At 40.9% G+C, this 15745-nt stretch overlaps 1 protein-coding gene across 1 annotated transcript in view; it reads right to left on the reverse strand.

Annotated features, from left to right (window-relative positions):
* Positions 1 to 746: 746 nt before the first annotated feature.
* The window catches only part of LOC120033167 (cholecystokinin receptor-like), a 35180-nt gene continuing 20181 nt past the window's right edge, over positions 747 to 15745 (reverse strand). Inside the window, exons 3-5 of the mRNA XM_038979451.1 lie at positions 8615 to 8876; positions 1743 to 1870; positions 747 to 1321 (exon numbers count right to left, since the gene is read on the reverse strand). Coding sequence (XP_038835379.1) covers positions 747 to 1321; positions 1743 to 1870; positions 8615 to 8876 — 965 coding nt within the window. The remainder of the gene's footprint in view (positions 1322 to 1742; positions 1871 to 8614; positions 8877 to 15745) is intronic.

Raw genomic sequence — 15745 nt, forward strand, 5'->3', positions numbered from 1 at the left:
TTCTTAAGTCTGCTTTACACCAGACACTGGGAGAGGAATTCACCTTTCAGCGGGACAATAACCTACAACACAAGGCCAAATCTACACTGGAGTTGCTTACCATGAAGACAGTGAATGTCCCTGAGTGGCCAAGTTACAGTTTTGACTTAAATCTGCTTGAAAATGTATGGCAAAACTTTAAATTGCTGTCTAGTCATGATCCCCAAAACCTTGACAGAGCTTGAAGAATTCTGAAAAGAATAATGGGCAAATCTTGTACAATCCCGGTGTACAAAGCACTTCGAGATTTACCCAAGATTACTCATAGCTGTAATCGCTGCCAAAGGTGTTTATAACATGTGTTGACTCAGGGGGGTGAATGCTTTTTAAAATTTTCATTAATCTTCAAAAAATGTTCTTCCACTTTGACATTACAGAGTGTTTTGTGTAGATCGTTGGCAAAAATGTCAATTAAATCAATTTTAATCCCAGTATGTATCACAATAAAATGTGAAGAAATCCAAGGGGGTTGAATATTTATCATGCCCACTATAGACCACAGACATTTGACAGTCAATAAAGTATTCCACAAAGAGCATAAACACCTGCAGCTAATCAGATAGGAGCAAACAAGCAAAGAAATGCACAAGAATTCTGCTAAAGCCCCCTGTGTTCCCCCTATACAGGGTCCATATTAGGAAGAAGTCCTGCTGAGACTGAGGCTGTCCTAATGTGGACACTGTACCCCTAGCCCCCTTCACAACTAATCAGTAGGCCCCCGCGGTGCTCACTGTGGTATAGCTGATCTTGGACATGGATGAAGGACCAATAGTCCCTGTCACTGTCATCTCATCATCCCTGCCGTTCCGCATCCCCCGGCGGCCCCGACAGCAGGGCGGACGGCAGTGGGCGAAGGTGGTGAGCAACGCCTTGCGGAAGCGTGTATTCATAAAACAATAGATAACGGGGTTAACGCACGCCGATGTGTAGCTCAACAGGTGGATGAACGAGATGGGTGCCCCCGAGAGGAGCCGGTGGGCTGAGCTGATGTGGAAAGCCTTCCACGTGTTGGCCGTGTACAGGGGCATCCAGCAGAGGAAGAAGAGGACGGCAGTGACGATGAGCATGCGGATCACGCGCTTCTTGGCCAAGAGTTTAGCCTCCGAGGTATTGCTTCGAGGGTGCTCAGCGGACACTCTGGGTTTGGGAGATGCCGGAGTAGGGGTGGTGAGGGTAGACAGCTCCATGGACGGTGGCTTCTTTGGCATCTGGATGTAGCAGCCATCATCGTCTGTGTCGTTGTTGCTGGTTGTCACGGTGGTTTTTACTCCGTTCTTCAGTGCTGTGGAATGTACATGGAAGTGTGTAAGTGGGTCTACATTGGGTGTAAGTGTGTAGGTGAGTGTATGTGTGTAGGTTGAAGAAAGAGTACATGACTAATAATAGCATAAGCAAAGAGTTGATGACGTAAGCCTGCATTGTGGGGAACATGCATTCACAAACAAATAGGCCTTATGAAAAAATAGTTACTGTATGATTGCAAAACCCTTACCCTGGCCCCAGCCTTATTATTTCCTGTTTTAAAAACCCTAATCCTAGTCCTTGCTCTCATTGCTTCTACCCAGCACAACCCTATTTCAAAACCCCAAACCCAATCCCTAACCCAAAACCTTAACTTCACTTATGGAATTTTCAATTTAAGAAACAAATTAGATGTTCAATCAAATCCACAACAGGAGATACATGTGGTGTAGGAGTCTCACCACTGCTCTCTCTGTTTTGGTCCAGCTCAAACTTCATCCCCCGGCACAGCTCTCTGGAGATGAGTCCATAGGCAACGATCATCACCACCCCAGGGATGAAGAACAAGATTAAAAGCAACAGCATGTACCTGAGAAAAGAGGAGAGAGAGGGAAAAGAGGGTAAATGAGAGAAAGAAGGAAAGAAAGAGAGAGAAAGAGGGAGGGAAAAAAAGAGGGAGAGAAAGACAGAGGGAAAGAGGGACAGGAAGCCAGACAGGAAGATAAAATAATGACTTTGATCATTGTGGTCATAACATTTTATAATATTTCTATGGTGGTCATTAACATTTTACCAATTATCTTTACATCATCCGGATGCTATCAACTTGGCCGTATACAAAAAAAGTACAAATCCACTATTGTTCCTTCCACACACTTTCAGAATAAGTAGAGAGGAAGCCCTTATTTTGTGTTGTGTGAAATTATAATGGGTGCGTGGGTGTTTTCCTCTGAACATCCTCCATGGATGGTTCCTTTTTCATCTCCCGTCAGCCTTTGCAGCAGGTTAGACTCTCATTCATTCATCAATGTAGCCTCTGATACTCAAAGCTTTTCATCAGTACTCTGTTTGATACTGGGTCACATATCAGGGGTGGGGGGACAAAAGGTGACAGGAAGCAGGGACATACAGAGAGGAAGTAAATAGAGGTTAGAGGTTTCGGTTCATCTTTTGTTTAGTCTTTGATCCTGATTCTCTGTCGTCAGAGAGGAACATGGAAGGGAGGAACAGGTGCTACACTAATATTTCTGTTTCACATTATTTGAGGATTCTTCATGGCTGGCATCATTTGTAAGCATAATCATAATTACACACTCTGATTTAATAGCCAATTTGGGGAGTAGCCCGTAATGGACTCAAACAGTCCCTCTGACTGTCAGTCCAACACCTTAGCCATTACACCAAGATGCTCAGCCTCAAAAAGGTCACCAAAAGTACTAAGTACAAGTTGTGTTTCAATAGCATCTTTTCTGAAGTATATTGTAGTAACTGAAAATGACAGGTATTATATTTTGTGTGCTTGTTGATGACATCTACTGTCACCGCTGCTATGATAATTATTTGAATATCAATACACATTATGATATAAATGCGATAAAAAATATTGTACCTGCCACTGTAAAGAGATACATCGCATTCAGAAAGTATTCAGACCCCTTCCCTTTTTCCACATGTTGTTAGGTTACGGCCTTATTTTAAAATGGATTAATTATCAAAAAATCCTCATTTATCTACACACAATACTCCATAATGACAAAGCGAAAACAGGTTTTGAAGTTTTTGAAAATGTATATAAAAAATATTCAGAGACTCAAAATTGAGCTCAGATGCATCCTGTTTCCATTCATCATCCTTAAGATGTTTCTACAACTTGAGTGGAGTCCACTTGTGGTAAATTAAATTGACAAGACTTGATTTGGATAGACACACACCTGTCTATATAAGGTCCCACAGTTGACAGTTTCTGTTAGAGCAAAAACCAAGCCATGAGGTCAAAGGAATTGTCCGTAGAGCCCCGAGACAGGATTGTGTTGAGGCACAGATCTGGGGAAGGATGCCAAAACATTTCTGCAGCATTGAAGATCCACAATAACACAGTGGCCTCCATCATTCTGAAATGGAAGAAGTTCGGAACCACCAAGAAATGTAAGAAGTTAGGCCACGTGGCCAAACTGAATAATCGGGGAGTAGGGCCTTGGTCAGGGAGGTGACCAAGAAACCGATGGTCACTCTGACAGATCTCCAGAGTTCCTCTGTGGAGATGGGAGAACCTTCCAGAAGGACAACTATCTCTGCAGCACTCCACCAATGAGGCTTTATGGTAGAGTGGCTAGATGGAAGCCACTCCTCAGTAAAAGGCACATGACAGCCCGCTTGGAGTTTGCCAAAAGGCACCTAAAGGACTCTCAGACCATGAGAAACAAGATTCTCTGGGCTGATTAAACCAAGATTGAAGTCTTTGGCCTGAATGCCACGTCTGAAGGAAACCTGGCACCATCCCTACAGTGAAGCATGGTGGTGGCAGCATCATGCTGTGGGGATGTTTTTCAGCGGCAGGGATTGGGAGACAGATCGAGGGAAAGATGAACGGAGCAAAGTACAGAGAGATCGTTGATGAAAACCTGCTCCAGAGTGCTTAGGACCTCAGACTGTGGCGACGGTTCACCTTCCAACAGGACAAGGACCCTAAGCACACAGCCAAGACAATGCAGAAGTGGCTTCGGGACAAGTCTTGGAATGTCCTTGAGTGGCCCAACCAGAGCTCGGACTTGAACCCGATCGAACATCTCTGGAGAGACCTGAAAATAGCTGCGCAGCGACTCTCCCCATCCAACATCAGAGCTTAAGAGGATCTCGAGAGAAGAATGGGAGAAACTCCTCATACAGGTGTGCCAGGTTTGTAGCATCATTACCAAAAAGACGAGTCTGAAATCGCTGCCAAAGGTGCTTCAACAAAGTACTGAGAAATGGGTCTGAAAACTTATGTAAATAGAATATTTATGTTTTTTATTTATTTATACATTTGAAAAAATTTGGGTTTTGCATTCATACAGTGCTTTGTTATTATGGGGTTTTGTGTAGATTGATGAGGGGAAGAAAAACGATTTAATACATTTTAGAATAAGGTCTGAATACTTTCCGAATCCACTGTATATCCCCAAAGAACTCTTGTGGTTGTAGTGTAAAAGAAAAATAAGTATAGTCTGGGGATGGGGTGACAGGCCGCAATCAGTGAACAACTAAACTCAGCAAAAAAAGAAACGTCCTCTCACTGTCAACTGCGTTAATTCTCAGCAAACTTAACATGTGTAAATATTTGTATGAACATAACGAGATTCAACAACTGAGACATAAACTGGACAAGTTCCACAGACATGTGACTAACAGAAAGGGAATAATGTGTCCCTGAACAAAGGGGGAGTCAAAATCAATAGTAATAGTCAGTATCCGGTGTGGCCACCAGCTGCATTAAGTATTGCAGTGCATCTCCTCCTCATGGACTGCACCAGATTTGCCAGTTCTTGCTGAGAAATGTTACCGCACTCTTCCACCAAAGCACCTGCAAGTTCCCAGACATTTCTGGGGGAAATAGCCCTAGCCCTCACCCTCCGATCCAACATGTCCCAGACGTCCTCAATGGGATTGAGATCCGGGCTCTTCGCTGGCCATGGCAGAACACTGACATTCCTGTCTTGCAGGAAATCACGCACAAAATGAGAGGTATGGCTGGTGGCATTGTCATGCTGGAGGGTCATGTCAGGATGAGCTTGCAGGAAGGGTATCACATGACGGAGGAGGATGTCTTCCCTGTAACGCACAGCGTTGAGATTGTCTGCAATGACAAGAAGCTCAGTCCGATGATGCTATGACACACAGCCCCAGACCCTGACAAAACCTCCACCTCCAAATCGATCCCTCTCCAGAGTACAGGCCTCGGTGTAACGCTCATTCCTTCGACGATAAACGCGAATCCGACCATCACCAATGGTGAGACAAAACCGCGACTCGTCAGTGAAGAGCACTTTTTGCCAGTCCTGTCTGGTCCAGCGACAGTGGGTTTGTGCCCACAGGCAACGTTGTTGCCGGGGATGTCTGGTGAGGACCCTTCTTACAACAGGTCTACAAGCCCTCAGTCCAGCCTCTCAGCCTATTGCGGACAGTCTGAGCACTGATGGAGGGATTGTGCATTCCTGGTGTAACTCAGGCAGTTGTTGTTGCCATCCTGTAGCTGTCCCGCAGATGTGATGTTTGGGTGTACCGATCCTGTGCAGCTGTTGTTACACGTGGTCTGCCACTGTGAGGACAATCAGCTGTCCGTCTTGTCTCCCTGTAGCGCTGTCTTCGGCGTCTCACAGTACGGATATTGCAATTTATTTCCCTGGCCACATCTGCAGTCCTCATGCCTCCTTGTAGCATGCCTAAGGCACATTCACACAGATGAGCAGGGACCCTGAGCATCTTTCTTTTGGTGTTTTTCAGAGTCAGAAGAAAGTCTTCTTTAGTGTCCTAAGTTTTCATAACTGTGACCTTAAAACTTCTTCTCAATAGGGGGTGCTGTTTGCACTTTGTAATAATTTCGTTCCCAAATTAAACTGCCTCGTACTCAATTCTTGCTCGTACAATATGCATATTATTATTACTATTGGATAGAAAACACTCTCTAGTTTCTAAAACCGTTTGAATTATATCTGTGAGTAAAACAGAACTGGAGTTAGAGCAATTTTCCTATGAGGATGTGAGAATGCTGAAATCTGCTGGCTGTTCTGAGATCTGTTTATAAATCTGCCTGTCTTCTATTGGTTGAGATGCACTGCATACGTCTTCCCCTGGATGTCAGCGAATAGTGAGAATTGAAATGGTGTTGCTAGGCAGATCTGAGAGCTTATAAATGGGCTGGCAACGTGGGGTTCTCCCTTTCTTCTCTTCGCCAGGACGCAGAAAGGAGCTCTGGCTGTCGTTCTAGAACGCTCCGGTTATAGCCCTTAGATATATCCGGCTCTGTTTTTATTCGATATAGGTGTTAAAGACATCATAATGTTGTTATATTAAACCGAGTTATATCAGTTTATATCGGTATATTGCGATTTTCGGATATTTATTTGTGCTGCGTTTTAGTGAGTCGGACACGTCTTTGCCATATGGCTAATGTTTACTGCTAATTCGAACGTTGAAGAGGACAATCTACAACTAAGCAACGATTCTTTTGGACTAAGGACACCTTGCCCAAGATTCTGATGGGAGTTCACCAAAAAGTAAGAACTATATATGATGTTAATTCTTTGTTCTGTTGAAAAATGTAGAACTCATATTCTGCCATTAATCTAGGTGCGGTCTCGCTTTAACGCACGCTGTATGTTGTAGTAACGTTAATTTTAAAAATCTAACACAGCGATTGCATTAAGAACTAATGTATCTTTCATTTGCTGTCCAACCTGTATTTTTTAGTCAAGTTTATGATTAGTTACTGATTAGACTAGGTGCCTCTCCCAAGATTTCTCCCGACATATTGTTGGCAGCCTGGCTACTTTTCTCATTGTATAACCACGATTTGTGCCGCTAAATATGCACATTTTCGAACAAACTCTATATGTATTGTGTAATATGATGTTATAGGACTGTCATCTGATGAAGTTTTGAGAAGGTTAGTCAAAAATGTAATATCTTTTGCTGGTTTATTCGCTATCGCTAACGTGCATGAATCAATGCTGCTGTGTGGTTGGCTATTGTAGTAAGCTAATATAATGCTATATTGTGTTTTCGCTGTAAAACACTTAAAAAATCTGAAATATTGGCTGGATTCACAAGATCTTTGTCTTTCATTTGCTGTACGCTGTGTATTTTTCAGAAATGTTTTATGATGAGTATTTAGGTAATTCACGTTGGTCTCTGTAGTTATTCTAGTTGCTTTGGTGAGAGTTGTGATGGTGGCTGCAATGGTAAACTATGATTTATACCTGAAATATGCACATTTTTCTAACAAAACATATGCTATACAATAAATATGTTATCAGACTGTCATCTGATGAAGTTGTTTCTTGGTTAGTGGCTATTTATATCTTTATTTGGTCGAAATTGTGATAGCTACCTATGCAGGAAAAAAATGGTGGGAAAAAAAAGTTGTGTCTTTTGCTATCGTGGTTAGCTAATAGATTTACATATTGTGTCTTTCCTGTAAAACATTTAAAAAATCAGAAATGATGGCTGGATTCACAAGATGTGTATTTTTCATCTGGTGTCTTGGACTTGTGATTTAATGATATTTAGATGCTAGTATTTACTTGTGACGCTATGCTAGGCTATGCTAGTCAGCTTTTTTACTGATGGGGGTGCTCCCGGATCCGGGATTGTGTGGAAGTAGAGGTTAATTGCCTATCGTCTGTAAGTTGTTAGTGTCTTATCGACCGTTCCACAGGTGCATGTTCATTAATTGTTTACGGTTCATTGAACAAGCATGGGAAACAGTGTTTAAACCCTTTACAACGAAGATCTGTGAAGTTATTTGGATTTTTACGAATTATCTTTGAAAGACAGGGTCCTGAAAAGGGACGTTTCTTTTCTTGCTGAGTTTACAATCAAAGTAATAAGGTCTGCAGAGAGAGAGCTTATTTTGTGTAAAATATAATAAGTATGGTCTGGAGGAGAGAGACGAGAGTGCTCTATTAGGCTGAGGAGAACCCCTGGAGAATGTCTTAATTGCTCTGCCTCTCTGTTTGTTTATGGGCAAATTGTGCACAAACTTAACAGCAACAGTTTCTACAGAAAAGCCTGGGCTTGAACTGCAGATGCAGAGACTCGGGCAGTGGAACTTTATTCTAGCTGTATTACTAATCTTAGACCATTGTTTACTAAACTGCTGATCTTTAGAGTGGAGTACCTTCTAAACTGCTTCCCTAGCCCTGAGTGAATGTGAACTAATCTGTCCTAAAATATAATTGCCTTGCCTTAGATGTTGCTGTGGTGCTCCTAAATGTCTGGCTATGACAATTCTGTTCAGTCTTGCAGGGGGAAAAGGGAAGACTTTAATTTTGGGCAAATGTAATGTCAGTGGAAATATATTGAAAATAGCATAAAATGCTTCATTGCTTCCCTGATCAGAAAATATTTATTTTGAAACAGATCTATTCAATATAAGCAATCAAACATAAAAACAAACCGAACAAACCCAAGATACTTTTTTGAACAAGGGACTGGCAATCTATGTTTCTTTGATGTCAGCTTACTTTGAAATTACCACACGAGAACTGACAATTAGTGTCAGGATATTATCTAAGGGACGGGTCAGAAGCCCGTTCTGACCACTGCACTAGAGGTCTCCAGTCAGAAACTCACTCACCACGTCTGTTCCACCCCACCGCTTGGCCATTCCAGGCGGCACATGTGCCCCGTAGTTCGGTCGGGTTTGGGGAAGGACTTGAGGTGGCTGAACACTGGGTAGGGCACCATCATGACCAATGACAACACCCAGATGGCAGCGATGACCCGGTAGGCGTGGGAACGAGTCTGCCACGCCCGCGACTTCAGCGGGTTGCAGATGGCGCTGTACCTCTCGGTCGCAATGGCGACCAGGCTGAAGGTGGAGATGCTGACGGAGAGCGCTATGGGAACGCAGGGAAGGCGGAGGGGTCAATAAGAGAGAGATTAAAATGACAGTATCAACAGTGATCAGACCTGGGTTCAAATAGTACTTGTTTTATTTTCTTTCTGTCTAGAGTGCCAGATGTACGGGGTTTAAACTTTTGGGACAATTCTATTGTCTCTATTGAGCAAGGCAAGTTCAATTAACTTCTTATGGCTGCGGGGCAGTATTGAGTAGCTTGGATGAAAAGGTGCCCAGAGGTGCCCAGAGTAAACTGCCTGCTCCTCAGTCCCAGTTGCTAATATATGCATATTATTAGCATATTTGGATAGAAAACACTCTGAAGTTTCTAAAACTGTTTGAATGATGTTTGTGAGTATAACAGAACTCATATGGCAGGCAAAAACCTGAGAAAAAAATCCAACCAGGAAGTGGGAAATCTGAGGTTTGTAGTTTTTCAACTCATTGCCTATCGAATACATAGTGGGATATGGGTCATTTTGCACTTCCTAAGGCTTCCACTAGATGTCAACAGTCTTTAGAACCTTGTCTGATGCTTCTACTGTGAAGTGGTTTGTGGGTGATTGTCTATGTGATGTTGCATGTTTGCATTCAGTGTTATAGCGGTCACGTTCGTTTTGTTATTTTGTATTGTTTGTTAAGTGTTCTTCCTTATTAAAAGGAAGAATGTATTCTAATCACGATATGGGTCATTGTCCACTTCCTAAGGCTTCCACTAGATGTCAACAGTCTTTAGAACCTTGTCTGATGCTTCTACTGTGAAGTGGGGCCAAATAAGAGGGGATTGAGTAAGGTCTACCATGACATGAACATGCTCTGACCATGCGCGATCATGTGAGAGCGAGCTCTGTTCTATCGCATTTCTGAAGACAAAGGAATTCTCCGGTTGGAACGTTATTGAAGATTTATGTTAAAAACATCCTAAAGATTGATTCAATACATCGTTTGACATGTTTCTACTGACTGTAGCGGAACATTTTGACATTTCGTCTGCTTTTAGTGAACGCGCTTCGTGACTTTGGATTTGTTTACCAAACACGCTAACAAAAGTAGCTATTTGGACATAAATGATGGACATTACCAAACATATCAAACATTTATTGTGGAACTGGGATTCCTGGGAGTGCATTCTGATGAAGATCATCAAAGGTAAGTGAATATTTATTATGTTCTTTCTGACTTCTATTGACTGCACAATATGGCAGATACATTTTTGTCTTGATTGGGCTCTGAGCCCAGGTTATTGTATGGTTTGCTTTTACCGTAAAGCTTTTTTGAAATCTGACACAGCGGTTGCATTAAGAAGAAGTGGATCAAAAATTCCATGTATAACACTTGATCTTTGGTCAACGTTTATTATGACTATTTTTGGAAATTGATGTGGCTCTCTGCAAAATCACCGGATGTTTTTGGAACAACTGAACATAACGCGCCAATGTATGCTGAGATTTTTTGATATAAATATGAACTTTACTGAACAGAACATACATGTATTGTGTAACATGAAGTCCTATGAGTGTCATCTGATGAAGATCATCAAAGGCTAATGATTACATTTATCTCTATTTCTTCTTTTTGTGACTCCTGTCTTTGGCTGGAAAAATGGCTGTGTTTTTCTGTGATTTGGAGGTGACCTAACATAATAATTTGTGGTGCTTTCGCTGTAAAGCCTTTTTGAAATCGGACACTGTTGTGGGATTAACAACAAGATTACCTTTAAAATGGTATAAGATACTTGTATGTTTGAGGAATTCTAATTATGAGATTTCTGTTGTTTGAATTTGGTGCCCTGCACTTTCACTGGCTGTTGTCATATCGATCCCATTAACGGGATTGCAGCCATAGGAAGCAGAAAACATATTTGAATGAAAACAAATACTATATTTCCAGGTCTGATAGTGATACACACCTTCTATATATTTGAGCAGAATTGACACATCAGAGATGCCAGTAGGCCACCAAAAAAGGGAAGACAAATGGTGAAGCCTCTTTAGCTTATCATTAAGTAAAGACACGAAGTACATTACATTCCAGATAAATAGCCTCACACTGATGGAATCACACCATTGTCGTTCTGTCCTGCTCAATGTTAGATCTCTAAAGTGCATTATAATACCCAAGGACACCCTTGTAATTGGTTTCAAACTTGAGTGAAAACAATTTAGTGAAAATCTTCAACCCAAACTGTGTTTGCCTACATGAATATGTATGAAGCTGCCCTGAGGGAGTGCGCTCAATCGGTCTGCAGTCAGACAAGGAGTCAGCAGTGAAGATAAATAGCATTAATAAAGGCATACTGTACCTGCACTAAACCAGCAGCCTTTACCCACCACCCGAGACTCGCTCTAATATAGTCCACCCACTAATCCTCCCTCAGAAAGATCCACAACTTCAATACCAGACCCACCATTAGCACTCTGTCGTGACGTGACTATCATTAATGTGATGACATCTATTTTATCAAATCAATTAACTATGTTTAATTATTACGTGATTAAATGAATCATGTAACAATTAACTCAATTGTAACTTGGGGCACTACGGAAAAAGTTTGTTTAATGAGTTATCGTTTCCCGAATTAACTCAAGAATATATCAGAATATACTATTATCATACCAGTCATCCATTAATTATGACCTCATATCAGTCTCATTCTAAACGTTGTTGACTTCAAATCTGCATGAACTCTAGTCTAAATGATCATTCAGCGATACACAAATTGGCTTAATTATTTATTTACTAACTAACTAAATAATCATACAGAATTACATAAACACACACACAGGATAGATTATAGGTTGATTAGTAACATAATGCAATGAAAAGTCCCTCGTGGACTAACCCGGTATGACGGCTTGTTACATAATGAAAGGGAGGGGCAAGATAAAGAAAGCAGGACAGACTAAGTGAGTGGGCTGGTGCATACATGTGGAAGCTATGCTTATGAGAATTAATACTTTGCACATGAACGACCGCTCATTCGAAAACAATTGCAATGTATATATTTACGATTGTATGTCTTGGTCGTCTCTCTGTTGAAATCACCCGGTCTGTCTATATAGGGAGTAGTTCGACTGAAGTCTCTGGTTGTGTAAGTCTCTGGTTGTCCACCAGAGGTCACAATGTCCTTAGTTGTAGGCTTCTTTGTCTCTGAGTGTTCGTTAGAATGGATACATCACACATTCCAATGGTCGTTTGCCGAGATCTTCCTCATGTTTTTGGTCAGTTCTAGACTACTTTACATTAGAGCTGCAAGCTGTACATGTCTTCTTCTTCTCTGTTGAAAGTTTAAGAGTTTCTAACCATTTTCTAGTCTTGTAGCTTTTAACCATTTCCATGTATTCAGCTCGCACTGCACGCATACTGGTCTGGTAGAGTCTAACCATTCGTGACGTTCGACTCAACACCGTCCGCCTGCTTGGTCTCAATGGTTGATTATTCAGAGTTCAGCTCCCGACCATTTTACACGCCACAGGCAACCCGGCATGTACTGGTCTGATGTAAATTTAGTTAGGAGTCCTTAGTAAGCACTCTGGCAAAAGGGGCGTGCCATCCTTTTGGCATAATGTCTGTGCTCACGTCAGCGTGATTACTGACTGGGTAAAACTTTACTTTATGAAAAACAATGATCTAATTTAGAAGGCTAAAATCAAATGGAATCTTCTCACAAATAGTTTTATATTGAATCATATATGTTTTACAACATTTAGATGTAACTCTGACATATACATTGTGAAAGCTCGTAAAGTTACAATGTTTCCGTTATAACGTCTTTAAAACCTTTTCTCAATAGGGGGGCGCCATTTCGACTTTGTAAATAATCATTCCCAAATTAAACTGCCTCGTACTCAATTCTTGCTGGTACAATATGCATATTATTATTACTATTGGATAGAAAACACTCTCTAGTTTCTAAAACCGTTTGAATTATATCTGTGAGTAAAACAGAACTCATTTTGCAGCAAACTTCCTGTCAGGAAGTGAGAAATCTGAAATCGAAGGCTCTGTTCCAGGGTCAGTTTATTAATTTGCATGTAATCTATGGGTCGACATGCACTGCATACGCCTTCCCCTAGATGTCAGTAGGCAGTGAGAATTGGAATGGGGTGTCTAGCTAGATCTGAGGCCGAACAAGAGTTCTTGGAACCGTGGGTGTAGTCTTTTCACCGTTCGTCATGACGCGAGACAGACCTCAGGATTGCGTTCTGAAAAGCTGTTGTTATAGGCGTTAGATATATCCGGCTCTGATTTTATTCGATATATGTGTTAAAAACATCATAATGTAGTTATTTTAAACCGAGTTATATCAGTTTATATCAGTATATTGCGATTTTCGGGATTTTCTTTGTGCTGCGTTCTGGGGATTTGGACATGTCTGCACCACATGGCTAACGTTTGCTGCTAATTCCACAGTTGAAGACGACATTCTACAACCGAGCAACGATTATTCTGGACAAATGACAACTTGTACAAGATTCTGATGGAAGCTCATCAAATAGTAAGAACTATTTATGATGATAATTCGTATTTCTGTCGAAAATGTTAAACTATTATTCCGCCATTAATTTCGGCGCGGTCTCGCTTTAACGTACGCTGTATGTCGTAGTAACGTTAATTTAAAAAATCTAACACAGCGGTTGCATTAAGAACTAGTGTATCTTTAATTTGCTGTCCAACCTGTATTTTTTAGTCAAGTTTATGATTAGTTATTGATTAGTTTAGGTGCCTCTCCCAAGATTTCTCCCGACATTTTGTTTGCAGTTTGGCTACTATTCACATTGTAAAACCACGATTTGTGCCGCTAAATTTGCACATTTTCGAACAAACCATATATGTATTGTGTAATATGATGTTATAGGACTGTCATCTGATGAAGTTTGAGAAGTTTGAGAAGGTTAGTGAAAAAATTAATATCATTTGCTGGTTTATTCGCTATCGCTAAGGTTATGTTGAATGAATGGGGCTGTGTGGTAGGCTATTGTAGTAAGCTAATATAATGCTATATTGTGTTTTCACTGTAAATCTGAAAATTGGCTGGATTCACAAGATGTTTGTCTTTAATTTGCTGTACACCGTGTATTTTTCATAAATGTTTTATGATGAGTATTTAGGTATTTCATGTTGGTTTCTGTAGTTATTCTAGCAGCTTTGGTGAGATTTGTGATGGTGGCTGCAATGTAAAACTATGATTTATACCTGAAATATGCACATTTTTCTAACAAAACATATGCTATACAATAAATCTGTTATAGGACTGTCATCTGATGAAGTTGTTTCTTGGTTAGTGACTATTTATATCTTTATTTGGTCGAATTTGTGATAGCTACCTATGCAGTAAAAAAATGGTGAAAAAAAAAAGTTGGGTCTTTTGCTATCGTGGTTAGCTAATAGAAATACATATTGTGTTTTCCCTGTAAAACATTTAAAAAATCGGAAATGATGGCTGGATTCACAAGATGTGTATCTTTCATCTGGTGTCTTGGACTTGTGATTTCATGATATTTAGATGCTAGTATTTACTTGTGGCGCTATGCTAGGCTATGCTAGTCAGCTTTTTTACTGATGAGGGTGCTCCCGGATCCGGGATGAGTACCAAGTAGAAGTTAATGATATCACAAAATAATAAATGATCTGACATGATTATTGTTTGGATCTCCACCGACCTTCCCAAAAGTTTGGATTTCAAAACTAATGTTCAATTGTCCAATCTTTTGATGCTAAAGTTTTTAACAAGAGTCTTTCACAAATCATTTTTGACTTCTCCATACTGCAGGACCAGAGAGAGAAAGTTTACAACCGGTCGTTAAAATCATACAACCGGCCCCACCCCCCCTCTTCCTCTCTGGTGGGAGAGGGGGGGGCTATCTTTGATTCTCACCCAGGAGCGAGAGTCATGACAACTCATACTCTATTTCACAATGACAGAAATGCTTTGTTTTCGCACTACATTTCGCTGATCAGCAGAAGGCTGCATCCACAGAGGCATTCATTTCATAGGCTACCTGTTTATTGTTTTTTTGGGCATGCACAGACAGACAGACAGACACAGACACACACACACACACACAAACACACACACACACAATAACACACACAGAAAGACAATTTGACCCTCTTGATGTTTGGAAACCCCAGCTTTATAGTGAGCACTCGGCAGTATATTTCCCTAAGCACTATATGCAACGTGCGCTCCATCCTAAGATAATAGAATTCTACTCTATCCCTCTGAAGTGAAGATTGTAAAGCTATGTGCTCTGTGATCAAATTACATTTTAAGTCAGCATACAGTACAATAGTATCGCTTTAATCTCTTACAGGGAATTCATTTACATGTCAGAATTTTTTATTTAACCTTTATTTAAGAGCACATTTTTATTTACAATGATGGCCTACCAAAAGGCAAAAGGCCTCCTGCGGGGACAGGATTAAAATGTAAATGTAGGACAAAACACACATCACGACAAGAGAGACATCACAACACTACCTAAAGAGAGACCTAAGACAACAACGCAGCAACACATGACAAGATAGCATGATAGCAACACAACATGACAGCAGCAGCACAAACATGGTACAAACATTGTTGGGCACAGACAACAGCACAAAGGGCAAAAAGGTAGAGACAACAATACATCATGCTAAGCAGCCACAATGTCAGTAAGTGTGTCCATGATTTAGTCTTTGAATGTAGAGATCGAGATAAAACTATCCAGTTTGAGTTTTTTTTGCAGCTCCAGTCCAGTTTGCAGTTCCCATTGCTAGCTGCAGCAAACTGATCACGTTCAAAGAGACAAACAGAATCGCCCTCAATAAGTCAACTAAATTTAATTAGATACAGGTAGAAGTTTGACTTTAACTTTGGAGGTA

The sequence above is a fragment of the Salvelinus namaycush genome, chromosome 40 (genome assembly GCF_016432855.1).
Source record: "Salvelinus namaycush isolate Seneca chromosome 40, SaNama_1.0, whole genome shotgun sequence".
Classification (NCBI taxonomy): Eukaryota; Metazoa; Chordata; class Actinopteri; order Salmoniformes; family Salmonidae; genus Salvelinus; species Salvelinus namaycush.